This window comes from Panthera pardus, unplaced genomic scaffold (assembly GCF_024362965.1).
Source record: "Panthera pardus isolate Hobbes unplaced genomic scaffold, ASM2436296v1 HiC_scaffold_15, whole genome shotgun sequence".
In the NCBI taxonomy this organism is placed as follows: domain Eukaryota; kingdom Metazoa; phylum Chordata; class Mammalia; order Carnivora; family Felidae; genus Panthera; species Panthera pardus.
The window spans coordinates 11,302,156-11,326,696 of NW_026526710.1; the positions used below are offsets into that span (position 1 = coordinate 11,302,156).

At 54.8% G+C, this 24,541-nt stretch overlaps 1 protein-coding gene and 1 long non-coding RNA gene across 5 annotated transcripts; both read right to left on the reverse strand.

Annotated features, from left to right (window-relative positions):
- Nucleotides 1–787: 787 nt before the first annotated feature.
- Nucleotides 788–23,991, reverse strand: MSI1 (musashi RNA binding protein 1). 4 transcript variants are annotated; one of them, XM_019467275.2, is made up of 15 exons: nucleotides 23,820–23,991; nucleotides 23,610–23,650; nucleotides 22,961–23,042; nucleotides 22,778–22,862; nucleotides 19,854–19,895; nucleotides 18,218–18,310; nucleotides 14,531–14,579; nucleotides 13,269–13,351; nucleotides 12,679–12,796; nucleotides 9,831–9,911; nucleotides 8,481–8,537; nucleotides 5,091–5,159; nucleotides 4,157–4,311; nucleotides 3,694–3,757; nucleotides 788–2,582 (listed from the first exon to the last, which is right to left on the reverse strand). In XM_019467275.2, exons 1-14 carry the CDS (start codon nucleotides 23,876–23,878, stop codon nucleotides 3,716–3,718), a joined length of 1,056 nt encoding a protein of 351 aa, XP_019322820.1. In that variant the 5' UTR covers nucleotides 23,879–23,991; the 3' UTR covers nucleotides 788–2,582; nucleotides 3,694–3,715. The 4 variants fall into 4 exon arrangements, with proteins under 4 accessions (XP_019322820.1, XP_019322817.1, XP_019322822.1 ...); XM_019467272.2 differs by having other exon boundaries at nucleotides 4,157–4,344; XM_019467277.2 differs by lacking the exon at nucleotides 8,481–8,537.
- On the reverse strand, nucleotides 6,470–8,474 carry LOC128777009 (uncharacterized). The gene is made up of 2 exons (XR_008422144.1): nucleotides 7,623–8,474; nucleotides 6,470–7,306 (listed from the first exon to the last, which is right to left on the reverse strand). It is a non-coding gene; the product is annotated as an uncharacterized LOC128777009 (long non-coding RNA).
- Nucleotides 23,992–24,541: the final 550 nt, after the last annotated feature.

The window sequence follows — 24,541 nt, forward strand, 5'->3', positions numbered from 1 at the left end:
GAGACAGGGAGAGACAGCATGAACGGGGGAGGGTCAGAGAGAGAGAGGGAGACACAGAATCTGAAACAGGCTCCAGGCTCTGAACTGTCAGCACGAGCCTGATGCGGGGCTTGAACTCACAGACCGAGCCTGATGCGGGGCTTGAACTCACAGACCGCAAGATCATGACCTGAGCCGAAGTCGGACGCTCAACCGACTGAGCCACCCAGGCGCCCCTTAAGTAATCTCTATACCCAATGTGGGGCCCGAACCTACAGCCCCAAGATCAAGAGTCACATGCTTCATTGAGCCAGCCAGGTGCCCCTCATTTAGCATGTTTTTTTTTTTTTTTTTTTTCCAAAGAGAGAATTTCCTCCTTTGTTGTTTTTTTTTTAAGTTTTACTTATTCTGGGAGAGACGGGGAGAGAGAGAGAGCATGCAGGGAAGGGACAGAGAGAGCGGGAGAGAGAGAATCCCAAGCAGGCTCTTCATGGGTAGTGCAGAGCCTGAGGTGGGGCTCAAACCCACAAACCTTGAGATCATGACCTGAGCCAAAGTCAGACGCTTAACCTACTGAGCCACCCAGGTGCCCCTCCTGTCCCCGCCCTTTTAATGGCCACCCTAATGGGTGTGAAGTGGTATCTCATCGTCAACACGAAGCTTTGAGGCTGGTCAAGAAGTTGTACATGGAAGCTGGGCCAAGTGGACAGTGTAGACTTTCAGAAGAAATGCAGAAGAGAAAACAGGGTATCATTGGGATACCTGGACCTGAACGTACACAGAGATGCAAGACATTCACAAACCCAGCACCGTTTTCAAATAATTTATTAGGAATTTAAAACTGAAAATAAAACCTGGAAAAAGAAGTTACAGATGTGGAGAGAAGAGACACCGGAGGGTGGTAACTTGCTGGCTTCAAAACACCATGTAACATCTTTTTTAAAAATTCCCCAAACAAATCAGAAAACGGAATTCCAGGGCCCTGAGCCCATAGGTGGGCCCAGTGGGGTGGGATGGGGTCACAAGAAGGGGAGGAGAAGGAAGCTGAGTCTCTCATGACTCAGCTCAAACGTGTAGAAAATTAAAAATAAAAACCAATAAAATGCAGCTTCTCTTTTATTAGGAAACATTAAAAAAAAAAAAAAAAACAACCACGAACAGCCGCGCATCTCAGTAACAAAGATTATTGCTTTGTGTTCTCAGGGCTAATAGGTTAAGCACCTCACACAGACAATTAACTCTCCAAAGGGGTTTTTAGGGATGGGAACTGTGATGGGGAAGAGAGCTTAGGTCCCCAGCCTCAGACCTGGGGTGAGGGACATAGAGGGGGGGCCAACAACAGGTAAGTGGGCCTCAGCCCTGCCATGCCAGCCAGGTCACTCACTGTTCATGAAGTCAGACCCTGAGCCTCTTTTTCCTTTGAAGGGGGCTTGGGGGCTCGGGGATGCCAAGGGGCTCTGGCCATGGGACCATCCTGGTGGGAAACTTCAGTGAGAGAATGTGGGGGTTCCCTGAGAAGCCCTTTGCTTTCCCCTGGGGTCCGCCCCTTCCCAAAGTACCCCCTTGATGCCCGCTCATGGGGGGCTCAGAGCAGAAACCATGAAGGCCTGACCTAGGCAGGGAGCAGGGGAGACCTTTGGAGAGTTAATTCCTTTCCAGCAGTGGTTCTGGGCGAGCCCTTCTCTTTCCTCACCCCTTGCCCCCATGCTGGGTTTTTGGGGTGAGCAGGCCCAAGGCCTTGACCCCTAGGGCCTGAGTGAGTGGGCTTGCCTTGGCCACAGTTGAGGCCTGCAAGCTTACAGTAACGGTGTCTGAGGAGGAGACAGAAACACAGGGGGAGACCTTTGCCGGGTGGGGTGAGGCGATGCCCTCACCCCCAAGGGGTCTTAGAGAGGGGAAGGGGCTTCACCTCACAGTATTTACATATGATACAGGACGGGATGGTTCCAGGGGCTTGGCCTGGCCTACACAACCCTGTCCTCCTTTCCAGGGCTGGAGGGAGGTGGCCAGGAGCCCACACCCACATAGACATTTTGTTCTCAGCTGGTGGGGGGCACCTGGCCCCTGGCCCCCTACGGCCTGGGGCTTCACATTCACAAACCTAGAAATAGTTTAAAAAACGGTTTCTTTAAAAAAAAAAAAAAAAAAAAAAGGAAAGAGAAAAGGAGGGGAAATCAGAATAAAAAACAAGCGTAGGGCTTGCGGCCTGTAGCAGACCCCCTCCGCCCTCACTCTAGCTATGCACAAATACAAAAGCCTTCTGGGGGGGAGGGTCCTATGGGGGCGCGGCAGGGAGGGAGGGGCGCAGACCTGAGAGGGGAGAACCAGAGGGGTGGGGGTGGGGCAACCGGCTAATCCAAAATAAATAAAAGCGGGCAGGAGAGGAGCAGGTGGGGAGGGAAGCCAAGGGCGGAAGAGAGGGAGGAGGTTAGTAGGGGAGCCAGACGCTGTCCGGGGCAGCAGGGCAGGGGCCGGGCCCAGGGAGTTGGGGGCAGGCAGTAGCGGTCCGAGTCGCTGCGGGGGAGGGGGCGGCGGCTGCGGCTGAGGTGTCCCCGCCCCCTCGCTGGCTCACTGTGGTCCTCAGTCAGCTGCAGGCTGGGGCGCTGGAACACAGCAGGAGATTATGGTTACGGGGACCCTGTGGCAACCTGCCACCTCCCCACCCCAGCCTCTCTTTGAGGGTCCCCAGAACACAGGTAGGCTCTCCTAGAAGAGCTTTGCTCACACACTTCGCAGGCTCTGTTCCCAGTTCGTAATGCTCTTTCCCTAGATTTTCAATGACTGGATTTATTCTATTGCCAACTTCTCAGAGACACCTTCTCTGAATCTCTAATTTGAAGTAACCCCTTCTCACATCATTTGGAAGTATCTCATTTGTTCGCTTGATTTTTGTCTGTAGAATGAGAGCGGGAACTCATCTGTCTGATACACCCTTCTTTCCTGAAACAGGGCTCAATAACTAGTTGTTTGAATGAATGCACGAAGGAAGGAAGGAAGGAAGGAAGGAAGGAAGGAAGGAAGGAAGGAAGGAAAGGTCCCAGGTTCACACAGTATCCTCATATGACTGTGTGTACAGAGTTATCTCTCTCACACTCTCTGGATGTGTATATCTGCTGACAGTATCCTGTTTTAATGGCTGTGTAATATTCCATTGTATGGAAATGCTCTAATTTATTTAAACACTCCCCTTTTGATGGGCATATCAGTTCTTTGCAGTTAAAAAATTTTTTGTTTAATCTCTACACCCACGTGGGGCTTGAACTCATGATCCAAGATCAAGAGTCGCATGCTCTTCTGACTGAGATAGCCAGGCGCCCCAGTCCCTTGCAGTTTTTCAAATAAATGCCTAGAAGTGGAATTGTTGGGTCAAAGACATGAATGTTTAAAATCTAGATAAATAGTGTCAGTCCGCCCTTTGGAAACCCTGAGTCAATTTACATGTTGCTTCCCCTACACCCTCATCAATGTTGGGCATTAGCAATCTTAAAAACTCTTTGCCTGATAGGTAGTATGTGCTGCCTTGTGTTTTTCATTTACATTTTTTAGGTAGCGGGTGGAGCAGCTTTTCAGGTTCATTGACCGCTGCTGGAAGTTCCGTCTCCTCCCCGGACTGTGGGCTCCACGAAGGCAGGGACAAGGTCTATGGCCCAGATTGGGCTGCCCATATCAGCCTGCCCAGGGCCACCCCCACCCGACCCCTGCCCACCTCCTCACCTCCTGCCACCTGTCTCCTGCTTCAGTGGTACCCATTGGTGAAAGCTGTGGCAATCAAAGGGCCCTGGGAAGAAAAAAAATTTGATTCCTGGATTCTTAGGGAAGCAGAGAAGGTCCCGGGGCTCCTCTCTTCAGACCAAGGGTGAAGCACGGACCCTTCTGTAGCCCTGCGCATATCACCTCCACCGCAGGTAGGGCCTGGAATCTGTATATTACCAGTACCCTGGTTAAAATTAGGACATTCCTGAGCTAGAATCTGGGTGGGCAGAGATGGTGAGTCTGCGTGATGTCCCCAGAGCCTCATGCCCGGCACACTGAATGATGACTCCCCCCCTCCCCCCAACTATTCCCCCTAGGTGACACTCTTTTTCCATCCATCATCCCTTGGCTCCCTTCTGCCCGTACAGAAAGACAAAGCCTCTCCCTCCTCCAACTTCTGAGTCTTCCAGGACCAGCCACTCACCCCAAGACTGTGGCCGAAGCCGGTGCTGGGGGCGGGGCTGGCAGCGCTGATGTAACTGCTGACCCCCGAGTCCTGGTTGGCTGCCCCATAGAGCTCGGCCATGGGGCCAGGGCTTGTGGTCCCCAGGAAGCCCCCCGTGCGGCTGGGAGTTGAACCTGGAGGGGGAGCCATCGTCCAGGGGTGAGAGCCTGGCAACCCAGAAAGAAGACGGTGATAGCCGCGGCGCCCACTGTTGCCCCACAACACCCCCTCAAACCTGTTCCACCCACCCTGACTTCACCCTTCCCTCTCCCTCAACCCTACATCCCAGCAGGGCCTGTGGGTCCACTTCCTGGAGGTCTCTCCAAGTCCATCCACTCCCACCATCTTGTCTGACCATTTAGCAGCCTCCTCACTGGCCTCCAGGCCTCCCCTCTTGGGCCCCATCAGACTTCTCCCCATGCTGCAGCTGAGTGCATTTTCTAAAAGCGACATCACTCCACTGCTTAAATGATCCATGTCTCCCCAGGACCTGGTTTCTCCTACCTTCTTCTCTCCACTCCCCATTCCTGTGCTCCCCCTTAATGCTAACTGACCTCCCTGGGGGACACTTTTCTTCCTCTTGCCTTCAAATTAGAAGTTAAGAGCCCCTTCCTCCTGGAAGCCTTCCTGAGAGGCTCCAGCTGTGAGCTTCCCTAGGACCTGACTTCCCCCAGCAGAACAGAATCATCCTCCAGAATTTACTGCCTTTGTAATAAAACCTGATGCCCCCACCAGCCTGTAAGCTGAGGACAAGGGGTCCCCTTCCTGGCTGGCTCACCAGGAATGTGCTCAGTGAATGTTTGTGGAGCAAATGAATAAGTTCCTCTGCAAAAGGGTGGCAGTGGCTACCTCCCCTTCCCTCTAGACTTCTCTGCCACCCCTCGTCAGGTTCCTGCATCCCAGAAGGCCTTACCTGTCCCTCGAACCACAGCTGCTGCCGCCGCCGCTGCTGCCATTGGTCCGTAAGCAGTGAGAGGAATGGCTAAAAGGGAAGGTATGGTCACTTCAGTGTGGTGGCTGAAGGCACGGAGGTGGATAACGGAGGCCCCCTCTGGGTCGTCTCTCCAGCCTTACCCCACCTCAGAGGGTCGGTGCAGCTCCAGTGCCAAGGCAGAAAGAACTCCTTTGGGCCACCAATTATGCCCTGACCCACGGAATGGATGGAGAAAGGTGGGAGAGCGGATGGCCTCCTAGCAATGGATGGAACCTCGGTTTCCCCCCTGGACTCAAGGGACACATATGAACCACATAAAACTCCTAGAAGGTGGGGGCGGGGCACCCCCCCCCCCCCCCCAGCTGCTCTGAGCGATGTCCCCTTCTCCAGAGAGTGCCCTTGGCCGCCGAATGGGGCCACCTAGCTCAGAGGTCCCCGGGAGGTTACAGCCCTCATCCCAACCTCAGCCGACTGCAGCCAGTGACTGACTGACATGGGGTGCAAGAAGCCAGGCCTGCTGCCTCAAGGTGGGACCTTATCTGAGGTGCGGTGAGTGCCCCAGAGCTGCCTGTGGAATCAGGCTGAAGCCAGATTCCAGTCAAGGCCACAATTTGGCTTCAACCCTTCTGCTGCCTGTCCTGTTTCCCTCACTGTCCCTCTCCTGAGAGCACGCCCTCAGTAGCTTGTGTGCACCCCAATTTCCTGCCTCAGGGTTCCCCTGACCGCCACCCAGCCAGAAGTGACCACTACCTCCCCCCAATTCCTCTAGCCCCCTTTTCTCAGATCCCCTCTTCAGACACAGAGATAATTGCTATTCCCTTGTTTGCTGTCTACCTCCAGTCCGCCTCCACAGTGCCTTATACACAGTAGTGTTTAATAAATGTCTGCCGAAGGAGTAAAAGAAACCTTTTTTTTTTAATTATTTTTTTTAAGATAAAAAAAAAAAATCTCTACATCCAGGGGATCAAACTCACAACCCCAAGGTCAAGAGTCGCATGCTCTATGGACTGAGCCAGCCATGCGCCCCTAAAAGGGACCTCCCTCTTCTTTTTTGGCGCGGGGGGGGGGGGGGGGGGGGGCGGAACCTCTTTTTATTTTATTTTATTTTTCCGGAACCTCTTTTTAAAGACTCTTTATTTTTATTATTTTTTTAATGTTCATTTATCTTTGAGAGAGAGGCAGAGTGTGAGCAGGGGAGGAGCAGAGAGAGAGGGAGACACAGAATCCGAAGCAGGCTCCAGGCTGTCAGCACAGAGCCCGATGCAGGGCTCGAATGTGGGGCTCGAACCCACAAACCGGGAGATCATGACCCGAGCCGAAGTCGGACGCCCACCAACTGAGCCACCCAGGCGCCCCAACGGAACCTCTTTTTAAATAAGCCATTGGCTTGAACCTGGTGCTCCCTTGGCTTGGGGTGGTGGGCGCCCCCTACTGCTTGGCTCTGCCACTGCAGCCCCTCAGGCTACAACCCCACCCAGAGCCAGGATCTTCTGAGCTGGTTTGCCCTCAGGAATACTTGTCTCCCATCCCAAGATGCACCTTCTGGGGACTGTTTTGGTGACCTTGACCCTGAACTGGAACTGGACCTGGGGCTAGGGACCTGGAAATGGCTCCTGAAAATTCCTGGCAAGGCCTTTGGTCTGGGGGCTTAAAGTCTGGGACCGCAGTGTTCCCACACTGTGAAGTCACCTTGCCTAAGAGCCATACAGTTGGCTCCTCGTCCAGACATCACCTTCCTTGGCCATCCTCGCAAAGGCAGCCCCCTGCCCCTGGCCCCAAGGCCTTGGAACATCTCCCTGTTTTATTCTCCTCATGGAACTTCTCACCCTCCACAAGTATTTTATTCGTTTGGTTGTCTACTTGTTTATTGCTGTCTTTCTCCAGCTCCAGGAGGGCAGGGGCCTTGTCTGTCTCATTCACTGTGGTATCCCCACTGCCTGGAACAGCATCTGACATGATAAATCTCTACTGAATGCGTGAAGGAAAATACCCATGTCTCCTGAAGGCAAGAGAAAAGTTCAGACCCCACACCTCCAGGGGAAACCCCTTCCCCTGCACCAAGCTATCTGCTGAGGGGACATTTCTTTCTCACTTCTTTAAGGGCAGGGGCTGGGCTCTGAGGTCTGGTTCCTGGTCTGTTGAGGCATTTCCACAAAGCAAAGTCAGCATGGCCAACCGGAGCAAGAGCTTCACGACTCTAAAGGATTACTCATTTATATAAGTATTTGTTTTCCTCTCTAGGCTGCAAGTCCTGTGAGAGCAGGGCCTGGCTCTGTCCTGCCCCTGCTGTGCCCCCAGGGCCTGGCGGAGTGTCCCACACTGTAGGTCCTCAACACAAAGCTCTTAGATGAGTAGAAAGGAACCCCCGCTTCCAACCCCTCATCGCGGGTCGAACCCAACTCTGCTCAGGGAAGGGCCACTACCACCCCCACCTATAGGACGCTTTACTCCCTCCCCTTTCCTCACCCCCTGTTTTTTCCCCTCCCCCCACTTTGAGGGACCCCTGAGCACCCCTTGGAAGGAAGGTCTCATCTAAAGCAGCATCCATGCTCACGTCCTCCACACACGGCCAGGTTGGGGGGGAGAGTCTAGGGTGGGGTGGGGAAAGAAGCAGGTTGAACAGAGAAACCCCTTGCAGCCCACCTCATTTGCACATACCCCTCCCCTCCCTTTGGACTCGGCCCCCCTGCTCCAGAGCAGAGCTGACTGGCCCAAGCGCAAGCTGCAGCTGGAGAAAAGGCTCTTGATGGCCAAGCACCTTCATCCACTTGCTCAGAAGTTGCAAATGGGCCGCCCCGGGGGCTGTATTTGGCCCTCGAATAGGTTTCATTTGGCCTGCAGTGGTTTAACAATTTGGAATTTGTTGCCAACATTTGAAAATGATGGGAAACTCCATTCCAAAGCAAAAGCTGGGTTCCTGGCTTCTCTTGGAAACTGAGATCTGAAAGTACTAGGTGTGCATCCCGTCCTGGCAAGGGTCGGCTGGCAAGGAGTGGAGGCATGTGCACAAGTCTGTCAAAGTCCCCACCCGGCCCACTCTGCTCTGAGCTTGAGACCCTGGCTTCTTCACGGCTGGATCCCAGAGTCTACTTGGTGCCTGGCACACGGGAGGCGCTAGATAAATATTTGCCAAATGGATGAATGAGTGATTTTGCCTCCATCTGCTGGGCTTGGCCCTATGCCCCACCCTTAAGGGCCAAGTAGCTACACAGACTGGCCAGGGCCTGGGCAGAGTCTGCTGTATCCCCACAGTCAGAGGGCTGGTGGGCAGGAGAAGAGGGTCCCACTAGCTTTCCCCGGGGAAAATCCCTGGGTCCTTCTCTTTCTCCCCATGAGGCCTGTGAGGTGTACGAAATCCGAGCGACTGACCTGTAAGCTCGGGGAGGACTGGGGCGCTCGGGAGAGGGGTCCGCTCTACACGGAATTCTAAAATGAAACGTAAAACAGCTTAGGAAGATACAGGGGAGGCCCCTGGGGCATGGCCCAGGGAGGACAAATGCACCCACAGGGACACTGGGTAGGGGACAGGCCATGCACAGGACCCGAGAGCTGGGATGGGGAGAGCACGGTCCCCAGCAGGCAAAGGTGGAGAAGACACAGAGGAGAGACAGAGAGAGAGAGTAGGCAGAGTTGCCCCCTACACCCTGGCCACGGGGCAATGCCGGAGCTTCCGTTCTGGTGTTTCTTAAAAGATTTGACATTGCACCAAAACACCTTCCGGAATCCTCCTCTTTTACTGTTGTTGTTGTTGTTGTTGTTGTTGTTGTTGTTTGTTTCTGTTTTTGTTTTTAGGGGGAGGAGCTGGGGAGGCAGCACTGATAAAAAACAATGACCCTGGAGCAGGTCAGGCTCAGGTTGGGTTCCCAGCTCCACCACTTTCTAGGTGGGTCTTCTTAGCAAGTCACTTTTGCTCTCTGAGACCATTTCCTCAACTGTAAAAGGAGGATGATCACACTTCCCCAACGAGAGTGTTGTCAGGCTTAGACAACATAATGTACAGAAAGGACTCTAAGCTAGACAGCCTGAAAGGCAAAGAATGCAAGTGCTTAGGGACCCTCTAAAAAAAATAAGGCCAGGAAAAAAAAAAAAAAAAGCTTGCAAAAATTTGATATCTGATATTTCAAAGAAAACAACGTTGAATAGTTATCATGGCAAAATTCAGAGCTTTGTTGGGCTTCCTGCCACTTATTCTAAGGTCTAGTGTTATTTTTATTTTGAATTACAAATGAGGGTGGTGATCGTCAGGCTTTTAAATTGTTTTTCAGCATTCAGGGTCGCAAAAGGTCTTGCTGGCCTTGAAGGAGCTCAGCATAGCACGTGGTCATTATAAGCATGTCCATAAAGACACAGCCGGCGTTGGCCCTCAGGGAGGCCTCCACCATGAATGAGTCTGATGCCTTCTCTGGTGGAAGTGGCAACTCAGGACGGGGTGAGGAGGAGAGAAAGGCAAGAGGCAGGCAGAGATGAGCCTGGGAGAGAATCGTGCCATGCAAGACCACGTGGGGTGGGGGTGGGGGAGCCCCCAGCTTCTAGGGAAGGGGTGAGGAGGGGATGGGTGGGGAGGGGTGCTCCTTCCTCAGACATGCCCTTCCTTCCAAGCCTCCAGCAGGCAGACCACCCCCACCCCCAGCCATGCACCCCCAGACACCGCCCTGAGGAGTCAGACTGCCCGGGAACCGGGGACATGCTGGCGGCAGAGAGACACCAAGAAGGACTTACCGGGGAACTGGTAGGTGTAGCCAGGGGCGAGGCCTGTATAACTCCGGCTGGCGTAGGTTGTGGCTTGGAAACCAGGGTAACCTGATAGGGCAAGTGGGCTAGTGTCAGATGCCTCACGTACTGCTCAGACCCTGCTCAGAGGAGAAGGATCTGAGCCATCCACTTCCTTCCCCACCTTGTATCACAAGTAATAGTCAGTCAAATTTACCAAACACAAGTGTGCTTACCATTGCACACCATATCCTCTCCTTAAGCCTCACAGGAATCCTAAGAGGCTGGTATTATTAGGAGACCCATTTTACAAACAGGGAAACTGAGGCTCAGAGAGGTGACACATTGGCTAAGAATAATCCAAATCCGTACCAAGATGCTTTGTGCTCTGGCTCCTGCCTTCTTCCTCTCCTCATCTACAATCTTCTCCAGTCACATTTGCCTCTCTACTCTTTCTCAAATCTACCAAGCTCCTTCCCACCTCAGGGCCTTTGCACATACTCTTTCCTCTGCCTGGAGCACACACGCTTCTCCCAGGTCTTCCCATGACTGTGTCCTTGTCATTGTGCAAGTCTCAGCTCATATGTCACCTCTTTGGAGAGGTCATTCCACAAGAGTCCTCCCTCTCATCAGTTGCAATATTTATCTATTTTCCGATAGCACCAATGATCATTATCTGAACTCATCCCCAGGGTTTTCTAAGAGCTGATTTTCTGTCTTCCCCCATCTTTTTTATTTCTGTAGTATCTCCAGGACAAGTTCCTGGTGCCTGCTACTTGTATGCATCTAATAAATATGTGCAGCTTTACAAGAAAAATCATATAGCGAGTAACAGCGAGTGATAAGAGTGAATAACAATTGTGTAACTGGGATTCACATTCAGAGCTAACTGGTTCCGAGTCTCTTAACCACCAGTGTCACTTTTTTTTGTTGTTATTTTTTAAAGGAGGTGAAACCAGCTAATGAATTACCTTGAAAAGAAAACAGTTTCAGTGTTCCAGACCAAAGGAGGTTAAAGAGATGGGACAACTAAATGCAATACCTGATTCTAGCCTGGATCTTATTTGAGAGAGCAAAACTATGTTATAAAGAACATTATTAGGTCAACAGATAAAACTGGAAAATAGATTTAAATACTGTATGAACGTAAATGTATGAGCTGGATATAATGTGGCTTCATGAAAAAAAAAATACCCCTAGTTTTAGAAAATACACACTGAAAGGGGCACCTGGGTGGCTCAGTTGGTTAGGCATCCGACTTCGGCTCAGGTCATGATCTCACGGTTCGTGAGTTCAAGCCCCGCATCTGGCTCTGTGCTGACAGCTCAGAGCCTAGAGCCTGGAGCCTGCTTTGGATTCTGTGTCTCCCTCTCTCTCTGCCCCTCCCCTGTTCACATTCTGTCTCACTCTCTCTCAAAAATAAATAAACATTAAAAAAAAAGAAAATACACACTGAAGTATTTAAGGGTAAAGGGCTATAGCCATAATGCATGTAACTTAATCTCAAATGATTCAGTGGAAAATCACGAGTGTATTGTATGTGTGTATGTATATATGCATGTATATACATACACACATGCACATACACACACACACACAGACAGCAAATGATAAAGCAAATGGGGTATAAAATTAACAGGTGAATCCAGTGAAAGGCATATGGATACTCTTTGTACTATTTTATTTTTGCAACTCTTCTGAAAGTGTGAAATTACTTCCAAATAAAAAGTTAAAAGAAAACTTCAAGAGAAGACAGTGCCCCATTTGGAGGGTACTCTCCTCACCCACTCTACCTGTTGATCCTCTAGCCCATACCATGCCCCCTCTGCCGAATCCCCAGAGCACCCCTCCCCCCATACCTGGCAGAAAGACTCCTTTGTACTGTTCTCTTTCTGTGTGTCCGCATCTTGTCTCTCCAGGGAGACTGTGAGCTTCCTGGGAGGCCCAGCTCAGATTTTCCACCCTCAGTTGTAGGCCCCAAGCACTGCTGACCCCCGCTCAACTTCCCAGGCTCCTGGCAACCTGCACTTACTCCAGGGAGCCTGCCTGCCTGACCACCAGGTGGGTTTGGGTGCCTCCTTGGGCCTCCCACAGCCTCCAAGCACTATGTGGTATCATTGCCTATTGACTCCTGTCTCCCACTTGATGGGGAAGCCCAGGAGGGCAGGTCCTGCCTCTCAGAATCTGCTCAATAAATATTAGTTGAATGAACAAGGAGCAGCCACCTTCTTTTTTTGCCTTCCCAAAAGTCTTTGGGTCTTTGTAAATACTGTTTCCTCTGCCTGGAACACTTTACCCTTCCCTTCTTCCCTGACCTCCTATAACTAGCACCTACCCAACCCACAGACTCAGCTTCAATGTAACTTCCTTTCTAGCTTCTCCAAATCTTGGTCAAGTTCTCTATGACCATGCTCTCTTGGCACCCTGTACTTCTCCATCCTAACCCTATTTATTTATATTCTTAATTTGTTTTCCCTGCCAGACCACAAAACTCCAAGGAAAGTCACTGTTGTATTTTCTGGCATAGTTCCCAGCATTTATAGTCACTCAATAACTACTGGAGAGATGGATGGATGAACAAATGGACAGATGGACAGAAGGATCAATTAATAAGGACCACTTCCTGGCTACCACTAGAGGGCAGCACCCCATAACCAAATCACCCCACCCTGGGTTGGCTCCAAGACTTGAGCTCCTTGGTCCTCACTCCCGCCCAATGACTCATACAGGAGGGCCGACCACAGAGGAGATGCGACACCTACGCGTCACCAACCCCCCCCCCTCCCGCCCCCACCACCGGTGGCCCTGGGAGCAGTTCCGGGCAGGAAGTAACCACAGGTGCAGGCCTAGCACATACCCAGCATGCCGATGCCCAGCATGAAGGCGTCCATTCCATAGGGCATGACTCGGGACCTCCCCCGGGCTGAGCCCGTCGGCGACATCACCTCTTTTGGCTGAGCTTTCTTACATTCCACCTGCAAGGAGACCTGATGGTCAGTTCCTCCTACAGACATAGGGTCGCAGACCCTCTTGTTCCCTGGCAGGCCTCCTTATCATTAACTTCATAGTTCCCACTTATGGAGTGCTCGCTAGCTGCTAGAGGTTATGTAAATGGCTTTGCACACAGTAGTAGCTTACACCAACCCCAGAATGGAGGTAGTATTGCCACTCTCATTTGACGGTTGGGGAAACTGAGGTTCAGAGCGGGGAAGTCATCTGCCTAATGATTAGACTAACAAGCGGCAGAGTGAGGATGTTAATCCAGGTCTCTCTGACTCCACCAGCCGTGCTTTTTAACCACCACGAGACACTGGCTTCCTGTCCAGATTTTCAGAGGGTGGGAGAGCTGGCTGTGCCCCACTGACCGTGAGGCCCCTCTGCCTGCCTCCAGAAGCTCCGAGCATCCCGTCTCCTCTCTGCCCCTCCACCCATCCAATCCCCCCTCACCATTTTGTTGTTGATTTCATGGAAGTGGATCTCACACACTTTCTCCACGATGTCCTCACTCTCAAACGTGACAAACCCGAACCCTAGAGGGCAAAGGCAGGGACAAAACCAGGGTTTGTGGTCAAAACCCAGCCTGAGTCATATCAACACTACCACGGCTCTCACAGGCCAAATTCCTGAGAGTTAACAAAAGCCTGGGAATCTCTCAACTACCCACCCGCTGAGACAGGATTCCTAGCTCCCCAATTACAGACTCGAAAGCCAAGCCTCAGCAAAGTGAAGTGACTTGCCCGAGGTCACACAGCAAATCAGAAAACATTATAGCAGTGATGAACATGCCTTTTCTTTCTCAGGTGCTTTCCGAAGAAGGAAGAAAGAACACACACAAACACTTATTTACATTTCCACAAAAGTGTGCACACCCAAACATATGTTTGTACAGTCACACATATACATGACATAGAGGCGCACACACACACACGTATACCTCGGTACCCATCTGCCCCACAAATACTCGTCAGTGCTCACGAAGGCCCCCCTACATGTGGATAGTTATCATGACAAACCAGGCACATATAAATATTCAGACGTAGACACCCTCACACGCACAGGTACAAACGTACAACATACACACACACACCAGCACATACCTCAATCCCCAAACAGGCTAATACACCCAAAGCCCCAGAGCAACCAGAGAAACAACCCCACCTCCTCCTGGGGAGGCCCCAGGAGTTGTAATGGGATTTCTCAGAAGGCAAGGCCCTTGGGAGAAAAACAACCAGGCAATGCACACTGTGGCCCAGATGCTCACAGGTTCGGGGGCGGGGGGGGAAGGGGGAGGGTCGGGAGCTGGGCTCAGGTCCTAGGTGGGGGTGGGAGACAGGAGCAGGAGCAGACCGCCCAGGGCTGTGGAGTCGGCCTGACCCTGGGGCTGCCCAGCCTAAGCTCTGGTTACCAGGGACAAGGTAAGCCCAGCAGACACTGGCTGGGCAGACACTGGCTGGGGCGGGGGTGGAGGACTCAGTTTGGAAGGGGGGAGGTTGCTCCTCTGCTCCTCTCGGGTGTCTGCAATTGGGCAAGTTTCTAGCACAGGAAACGGCGGGACAAAAGCCTTCTGTAAGGCCAGGCCCGGGAGAGGATGCAGATCCTTGGGGATAGGATGTCAGGAGGCAAGATGAAAGGGCAGCTGTGACCTGCAGCCCCCTGGCTGACCACAGGCCCCCAGCCTGGCCTGGAAAGGGGGAGGGGGCCATACTCACCTCGGTGCCGGTTGGTGGTTTTGTCAAACATCAACATGGCATCGTCCACCTGAAACAGAGCCTGCCATGGTGGACCCACCAGATACCAGGGGACCTGCCACAACCCAGCAGGAGGGGCTCCCACACCCACTCCCCTCTTGCCCAGGCTAGGCTTTGTCTTAAACCTGTTCCCTGTGCAGGGGACCACTTTCCATCCACACCCCGCAACTGGATGCCAAGGCACCTCCCATTCAACCACCAGATTCTCAAAGGATCAGCCTGCAAATACGCAACACCAAATACCTGCCTGACACTTTGCCCCATCAGACTCTCTACAGTCCCTGCAATGTAAGATCCTCATTTTGTAGATAAGGAAATGGGCTCAGAGAGGTGAAGTCACCTGCCCAAGGTCACACAGCAAATCCTAGACCAAGCCTGGAAGAAGGAGGCACGGAGTGGGTGCTAAAGAAGGAAACATGGGAGCAAGATAAAAAACGGGGAAATGAAAGCCTCTTCCCTTTCTGCAAAAGGCCAGGAGGACAGCAGCCACTCCAGCCAGACTTGACTCTCCTCTCCTGGTACAGATCTTTTCCTTTAATTGAGGTTTCCTTTTGCTAGAGGCTGTAATTAAACCAAGTAGAGTTCAGTGCCTGGGCTGCTTGCCTCCCACTGACTGGGGGAGGGGCAGGGGGCTGAGGAAAGGGGATGGTCTACATGATTCCCAGTCCCTTGCACCTCAGTCTCCTCTTCTTGTTGCTCCCTCAAGGCAATCCCTTGGATACATGGATAGCCAAAGGCCTGAGCTTCCCTCCCACGGTCCCATCTCCCTCCCTTTGCCTACATCTGGTGCTTCCCCCCCCTGTCCTCTTAATTCTTGGGCCAATGTCAGCCACCTCATGGGGTTAAGCTAAGGTCTGATTTGTCCTTGGTGGAAATCAAGGGCTGCTTCTGATACCCTCCCCCCACCCACACACACAGCCCACTTCAGCTGCTGACCTTCCCCCAAATGATCACACACCCGAGGGATGAAGGAAAACTTCCTGAAGCCACGGGGTACAGTCTCTCCCCGACTCTCCGTGGCTCTCTTTCCAGCCTGTCATCTTCCTTGCTTAAGTGGCAAGGGCAGCCCCTGAACAGGGTGGTCCTCTAGCTCTCCTTAGGCGCCAAGCTGCACCAGGCCTCCGAAGTCCCTCTGGGAGAACCAGGACCCCACTAAGCCAGGAGGCTCCTGGGCCCCTGGAGAATCTCAAAGGGAAATGACACCTCCCTCCCTCCCAAAAAGCTTTCTGCTCCAGGGGCCTGCAGCGGAGTGCCATTCTCACTCCCACCCTTATGGACGCACGCTGAGTCCCAATCCCAAACCAGCCTCACTGTCCAAACTGCGCAGACACTTTGGGCTCAGCACATCTTCCCCACCCCCTTGCTTAAACAATAGAAGAGAGAAATCCAAAAAGGAGAGAGAGTTGTGATAAAAATACAGGCTTTAAGTAGGACAGGCTGGAATGGAACCCAAGATCCTGCATTTGCTGGTTGGGGAACCTTGGGCTGGTGGCTTTATGTCTCCAGATTCAGGTTGCCTCATCTGTAAAGTGGGCATAACGGTGTTTATCAATTGTATGGAGGAGTTAAATGACAGCACTGTAACACGAACTCACAGTACCTGGTTGCAGTAAATGCTTAATAAATAACAGCTATTATTACCTTTATTATGGAGGGGCTTGCCTACAGTCACATGGGGGAGAAGCAAAGCAAGAGAGCAAGCAGCCCAACACCCCTTGCTTTGAAGGTACCATGAGGACAGTATGTGTCAGTTATGGTGATGACCATCCTATGGAGCACCCTGACTTGTGCTCAGTAATTATTTTTTGAATTAATGAATGAGTAAAAGCCACACCCTCTTCCCTAATCCCACAGCTTTGAGTTTGTGCCTGACCCACAAACTGATTTAGCCCAAATCCACTGCCCTTCTCGCCTTCCTCCACCCGACTTCCAACTCCACCACTCCTGGCCCCCTAGAACCTTCAACTCGAGCCTTGGCTGGACAGACCCCTAGTGGGGCAGTGGGGTTGAGGCCAGGGCAAGGAGCAAGGAAAGTGGCTGGGGGTCCAGGGACCCCCACTGGTGTCCCCTCCTGGGGCCAGCTGAGGGGAGGGAGGCTCCCAGCCCAGTGTCCTTAATAGGCTTTGGTCTCCATGGGAACCCGGGGGCAGGGGGGCTCCGGCAGGGGGAGGGGAGGCGGCCGAGGCCTGCTGACCAGTGGGAGCCGCCAAGTTCGGCGGCCGCTAAGCCTGAGTGGCAGCCATGGCGGCTGACCATTGTTCCCCCCTCGGCGGCGGCCCCTCGATCCGGGCGGGGGGCCCCCCGCCGCGGGGCCCTTGGCATTCCCGGCTGTCCCCCTCGCTCCCTGGCAGCCTATTCTCCGGCTCCCCCTGGCCTCCCCGGGCCGGTTTCACATGCCAACGCCGATTTAGGCCCGAACAAAAGACGCGGCCGCTGACGGCTTCTCCTGGGGCCCGGTTGCCATGGCAACGCCGGCCCCGGGGGCAGGCGGCCTCCAATCACAGCTGCTGGATCAGATTAGTGCGAGCTCTAATGCTCGGCGCTCAGACACAAAGACACCCCGCCGGAGCCGAGCGGGCCTGCTGCTTCCCAGGAGCGCCCTTCCCTCTGGGGCCCAGGCCGCCGACCTGCCCTCAGTCCTGTACCCCGGTCCCCACGGAGGCGCCTGAGCCTAGGCCTGTGGCCCCCACGCCTGCAGCATCCGCTGGCCAGGGGGCTTCCCACCCTCTCCCCTTCTCCCCTGGAGACCGGGCCCTGGAAACCCACCCAGTTCCTAGCTCACATCCCATTTCCAAGGGGCGGTTCTCCTCTGCCCTTTGCCTAACAGGCAACTGAAAAATGCCTTGATGGCAAGGTGGAGACACAGCCCGTAGCCCGTCTCATGTAAGAGAAGACCAGGAACCCTGACACTAAGCACAGCAGCCCCCCTTCACCCCTAGACTTAAAACTTGGCCCCCTCTTGGTCATATCCCCATGGGACCTTGATGTTCACATTACTCACCTTCCTGGGGACACCCTATTGTCTGATGATGCCACATCTCCTTCGTAAACTAAACGATCCAGAAATTTAAGCTCAATGCACCTCAGAGCTGAGAGCCAATCTGCTGGGCCTGATCAGAAATTTAGGGTGCTCTCCTCAGTCTCCCTCCAAATAGCTAGGGGATCAGCACCTCCCCCAGCTCCCACCTGTGCAAGCAGGGTGCTGAGTGCAATTGGGAGTCGTATTTATTGCCTCCTTATCATCCTTACCAGGAAGGAGTGGGGGAAGGTGCAACCGCCCGTGGCCTGGACAGGTGCAAACTCCCAGGAGGCCCAGAGGTGACTGGATTGAACTGGCTAGGGGAGAGCAGCCTCCCTTGGGAGAATGAAGATAAGCAAGAGAAAAACACAGGGGAAGGGCAACCACAGAGACAGCTACTATGTGGCTTCTCTCCCCGGGGATGCATCCAGAGGCTGAGGCCCACAGATAGGACAGAAGCCTGGACTGTGGGTTGGCCTGGGCTCACCCACAAAAAGGACCCGGCCGCCTTTTCACCTTTTGCAGGGACTGGAATGACCTGGCTGGACTCTGCTTGATACTGACCAATTCTACAGGGCTTCCACAGCCCCCGAAAGCACCCCCAGCAGGCACCCCCAGTTTTGACCCACCTTCCCGAACTGCTCAAAATACTGCTTCACATCTTCCACCGTGGTGTTCACTGATAGCCCCCCCACAAAGATCTTCTTCGTTCGAGTCACCATCTGTTAGGGGGAGGGAATGAGAAAGTGGGCATCTGAGTCCTGTGGCCTACTGCCACCAGCAGGGGCTCGAGCCCTCCTGCCAGGGCGCCAGCTGACAAGCTCTCTGTGGCCCTAGCGACTCGGAAGCCCCCGCCCAACGAGCTCCCCCTTGGACCCCCGCCTCTAGGCCTGTCATGGGCAGCTGTGCACCCCACACCCTGGCTGACTTGAGTGTGCCTCCCTCCCTGGAGTCTGTGTAGGGGAAAATGCCTTCTGTAAGAACCAAGGGGACGGGTTAGTGACCCAGACCCACAGTGTAACTCAGAGACCCCACCAGCACCCCTGGGAGAGACTGAGGCCCATCACAGGGTTCCCCTGAACTCAATGCCGACATTTTCCTCATCAACCTCCTCCCAACCCAACCTCCGGCAGCCCTGTGGCCCCAGCCCTGTTTTAGGAAGAACACATGGTCCTAATTACCCCAGGAGCGCATGGCTAATCCACAGCAATTCCCAGCCCCATCCTAACACTAAAGCACCTTCTGTCACCAAACTGCTTAATGGAATTAACCCAATTCCGACCATGTGCTCCCTGGTGCGGCTTCCTTCGAATACCTGCTCCATAATTGCTTTCAGGCCCTCTGCTGGACCCTTCCAGAGATGTCCCCTTCCTGTCTCCTAAAACCTGTCCCTCTTCCTTTGCTGTGACAGGAGCTGGGCAGCATCCTGGCTCCTGCCAACCCCCTTGTAAAGGGGGAAACTGAGATCTTCTGGAGAGGAACCTAGTCCTAGGACACAAGTTAAGTCAGCAGACTCAGGGGTCCTTGGCTCCCTGTACTGTAATCAGCCTTCCTTCCTGTCCCCTATATTTAACCATTTAAAAATTAAGATCTGGCTAGTTGCCTTGGGACCTGGAATAAAATCTTGGGCCCTTACCCTGCACCAAAAGTTTTGAATGCTATATTGCTCAACTGCTCAGAATTCTGTTTTCCATATACCCAAAAGAACTCGCCACAGCACTAGGTAAAGAAAGCACGGGGAGGGCAGCCACTCACCCAAGTTGAAAGACAACAGGTAACCAACCTCATGGTCCCTTCCCCCTCTGCAAGCTGAACATACCGAACCCCCAGAGATAGAAAGGTGATGGGGAGGGGGGGTCAGAGATAGCTCCCTGGCCTGACTCTAGCTAAGCCTCAGGGGGTGTTTGTCCTGGGTTTGACCTCCCCAGGGGCATTGGGTTTAGAGGCTGTGATCTATGAGGTCAGAATTCGACTCAGGGTCCACAGTGTACTGGCTTCAAATACAGGACAATGAATCCCCTGAGGGGTTCCTCCTTCTCCCAACACATGCAGCCCCCTCCCAGTCCACCCCTGAGCACAGATGGAAAGATGCAGGATGTCTTCAATCCACAGAGCGAAGGACATTAAGAATCCTCCCTCCTCCCATCCCAGTCTATTCCCATAACACTCCAAATGAAGGTTCCAGAAGCATCTCCCATAGGAGAGAATGCTGGGAAAATCACTGCCCGTAGTAACACAGCTCCTCCCAGACATGGACATACCTACCTTAGGCTGTGCTCGCCGAGGAAAGGCCACCTTGGGATCAATCTGAAAGAGAAGGGAGAGGTAAAGGGGCTTGGTTATCACAGTTTAGATGGGTGACCACACAGCCTTCAGCCCTGTGGACTTCTCTCATCCCAGGACACAGAGATGACACAGGACAGAAATCACCACAGCCTCTGGCAGAAAAGTGTAGTCGTTAAGCATTTAGGCCCCAGTGCCAGGCTCCTGGGTTCAAATCCCACTTGCACTGTTTCCCAGCTGTGAGACGTTGGGCAAGTTACTTAACCTCTCTGAGCCTCAGGGCCAAGCTCACCTGCAAAATGGACAAATAGTAACACCCACCTCAAAGGGGTCGTCTGCAGACTACTTGAGATCATGCTTACAAAGCACCTGGCAAGGTGTCTAGCTCGCAGCAGGAACCCCAACAAAGTAAGCAAAGTCTTACTTCTTCAAGCACCAGGTATTCAAGGGCCTTCCTCACCTAACCGACTTCACACAGATGATACCAGTCTAGGTGAGGCATGTAATCCAGACTTTGGAAGCCTAGTGGATGGAAATACTCTTTGGTTCAAGAGAGTTCATAAATCACCAGGAATGGACTCAGTTCTGTTTCCCCAATACTACTGACATCTAACAGCCTTCTTCGAGGCTGCAAGCAAACAGCTCCCTGATAATGCAGCCAGGCTGGGGGTGAATCAGAACGCAGGCTTTGGTGACGCACAAGGGCACGGGACTTGGACTCAGAAACTTTGAGCCCCGGCCAAGCCTGTGATCTTGGTAACTTGCTCACCCCTCTGAGCCTCAGTTCCCTCATCTGCAAAGTGGGGATAATCACACCCACTTTTCCCAGGGGCAGCCATAGGGAATCAAATGAGATAACATGGGTGAAAGCGGCCCTTTGTGAACTGCCCTTCATTGCGCAAACAAAGGTGCTATTACCAGCGGGCCACCTTTGCCCTTGGCTGTGAACAACCAAAGGAGAAAAGCAAGATGCACCTGGGTGCTCCTGGGTATATACTCACACTGATAAACAGCAGAAGCTAGGCCACAAGACATTGTGATCAAGGCAGGACCTATGGGGCCTGGTCATTCCAGAGCTTCTTGCCACCCACATGGGTGGATACCACTCAGAAGTTCACCAGCCAATCGCAGGGAAGATCTATCTTTTCCCAAAGTTCCTTCTGTTCAAAACTCAGCCTCGTTCTAAGCAACCGGCTCTGGTTCCTCTCTGTCTGAATGGCATGAACCAGGGACCAGCCTCCTCTGGGCTCTCCAGTGGATCCGCCCACAGAGAAGGAGCCTCTAAAATCCATGCTGGGGCAATGCCGTCTCTCTCCCAAAGTTCCACTGGGCTCCAGGGAAAATCACAACTGCCCATTTCCCCTGTCTGCAGGTGTGATTTCATACCTCTACGGACATTTTCATCCTTCTTTTTCTCCTGGAAGCAGCCTCCCCAGCCACCAGAGCACCTCAAACAGTCCCCCTGTACAGACCCTGATGGGGAGATGGTACCCAAGCCACGTCTCACAGACCCACGCACACCCGATCCCTGACACACCCCACCTCCACTCTGACTCACAGCTGGCAACATAAATAAAACCCAACAAGTAAATAAAAGGTGAAAGTCAGAACCCAAAATAGACTCCCCACAATAAACCTCCCTCCCCACCCCTCTCTCCCAGGCCAGAGAATGCCAAACACAAAGCCCTTGCCTTTTTGAGTCCCAAACCTCAGAAGGATGCCCATCACACCCTCCTTCCCCCTTCTCTCTTATCAATCTTCCATGACCCCACCCTGCCCCCAGAGCCAGTCCCTAAATCTCAGCTTCCTGAGCGCTGCAGAAGCCATCAGTGCATTCTGAGGACAGGGGATGGTAGGAGAACTGGCAGCTTGATGGCAGATAATCACCAAAAACAATAGGCCACTGTCTCTCCATTCCCAGCTTGGGTCACTCAGTCTGCGCCAAGAAGATCCTTTCAGAGCCGGCAAAGTTGAGGCCTGGCCTCATTTGCTCATTACTGCAAGCAGGAGTGGGAGCCACTGGGCAGAGATAACAGGAGCTGGGGACAGGCGGTAATTTAGCAAATTCTTGGGCACAACCAGCTATTGTTGCAGGTAAACAGGAGCCAGTGACTGACCCAAGCACAGGGAGGCCCAGGGCTGGAGGACAGTGGGGGAGTGTGGAGAGAGATCACACTGTCCCGGTCCCCTGGCCTCGGGTCACCCCATCACAGAGTAACCCCTCCTCGGACTTCCTCCTTTTCCTTCTCCCCTAGAGCAGGGGCCTGGGCCAGCGCCCCCTGGAGGGCCCAAGACACTGGGGAGCAGTGGGACAGCAGTAAAATGTTTTAGGAGTTTGAATGCCAAAAAAGCAGCTTCTCCTCAAATCCAGCCCTCAGAAGGGTTGTTTCCAGGCAAGCCAGTTCCCTCCTCATAAATCCCTTCCTGGGCAAAGCAGGTTCACGTCTTCCACACAAAGCGGGGAGCTCATAGACCAAAGGAGTGGGGGGGAGAGGGAGGGGGGATTCAGTGATGCTTTGCCATTGGTTCGGATCGGTGGTGGTGGGGAGCCAAATACTAGTTAGAGTCCAGAGAAGCCACGGGGTGGGTCACTGCAACCCTGACTCACCCAATTTGGGCTAGGGGAGGGACCTAGCCCCACCCCAAGCTGCTCTGTGAGGCATCAAGATTAGTAGGTACAGGGAGGGGCTGGGGGATGTAGCATCTCACCGCAGGCCTGGGGTTTTTCTCCTCCCTCTCCCCCCCGACTCCAGTGACAAAGTTTCAGAGCTTGGCAGCCCTTCTACTCAGAAAACTCCCTCTTTCCTTAAGGACCCCGTCCAACTGTCCCCTGGGGAGAGACCTGACCCTCTCCTCCGGCGGCCTCCCTCTCCCAAAGGACCCCCGAAGCCCTGAGGGCCACTCACTGTTTTGGAGTCGAGCTCGTGCCGCGATTGCGCCAGCACTTTATCCACCCCCGCCTGGTCCATGAAAGTGACGAAGCCGAAACCCCTGCGCGCCGTAGTGAGGGAGAGGCAGATGGTTACAAGGCAGTGAGTGGCGGTGGAGGGGGGCGAGCCGGGAGCAGGAGGAGGGGGTGAGGGGCTCACCTGGATCTCTTGGTCAGAGGGTCCCGCATCACCAGACACTCCTTCACCTCCCCGAACTGGCCGAAGTATTCGCGCAGCCCTTCTGTAACCACACACCCGCCTTCGGACCAGCTCGGGCCCCGCGCCCTTCCCCCCCTCCCCCGTCCTTTGCCCCCGGTGACCCCGAGACGGCCCGGCCGCCCCCGCGCCGAGCAGCCTGCGCGCTCTCCACTGCCCCCCCCCCCCACCTCCAAGCCCTCACCCGGCTCCCGTGGAGCCTCCTGGCGCCCACGGGGGCTCCAGGAAGACGAGGGCCGAGCTGGGCTGGAGGGGGGACGGCTCCGGCCGGGTTCCCGCCGCTCCGGGAGCCGCCTCACAAAAGTTTGAGCCGCAGGTGCGAGCGGAGTTGGCGCTGCCGCCGGCGGGTCCCGGGGGCCCAGCCCACCCCCCGATGCCCCCTGAACCCCTCATCTCCTCCCCTTCACCCGCTGGGCCGTGCGCGCACGCCGATCGCCCTGCGCTCTTGGGGTCCCCGGGCGGGGCGCGAAAGAGGGCGCGGGGGGCGCCCGGGGTCAGCAGGGCGCAGGGCCGGGCTGGGGTGTCCGGTTCCGGGGCGCCGGGGGGTCCAGGGTGCCCTGCCTGGCCGGCTGGCGCTCCCGGGCTCGCTCACCCTGCGTAGTCTGCCAACTGAGTCCCCCGATGAACATCTTGCTGCGGGAGGAGGAGAGACACAAAGGGCCCGCGTGAGCGCCGGGCGCCAGGGCGCAGGGGGCGCGGGCCCGGGCCCCGGGGAGGCCCGGCCCGACCCGGATCGGCCATGTTGGCGGGGCCGGGGCGGGCGCGGGCCGGGCAGGCCGGGCCGGGCCGGGCCGGGCCGTACCAGGGGTCGTGCGGCGAGTCCGGGGAGGCGAGGCCGGGCTGGGGCGCGTCAGTCTCCATCGGGAGCCGCGGGCGGCGCGGGCAGCGGAGCGGCGGCGGCGGCGGCGGCGGCAGCGCTCGGCGCGGGGCAGATGAGGAGCGCGGCGAAGGGGGCCGGACGGACAGGCCATGCTGCCCCCTCCCCCGACCCCGCTCGGGCGGGCGGGCGGGGACGGCCGAGGGGAGGGCCCGCCGGGGGCCGACCTGCCGGCTCCTCCCCCCGCCGCCCTGCGCGCATAAAGCCCCGCGCTCGCCCGCGCGCCCGCGGAGGCGGCGGCGTCCGGACCCCGCTCCCGCCGGGCTCCCGGGTCCCCGAGGGCGCGAGAGACCCCGAATCCCGAGGCGGGCCGGGACCAGGGCGCGGCCGCACCCCCCACCCAGCCCAGCGCGGGGCCGGGCCGTGGGAACGCCCTCCCGGAATGAAGCGCTTCCCGGTGCCTTCAAGGTAGCTCGGTTCCGGATCGGGGACCCTCTAGTCCTCCCTCTCAGGTCCCCGCTATCCAGAATTTAAGAGCTCCCCAATATCCCTGGGTTGGGAGGGAGATCGCCCCAGTGCCCCCCACCCCTCGTGTTCCAGCTAGTGAGAAGCCCTCCATCCCCCCAGTGGGAACGAGAAGCTGCCCCCAAGGCCCCCAGTTTCCTCCGAGGCTGATTCAGGGCTCCCCCTCAGCGGCCCTCAGTCCA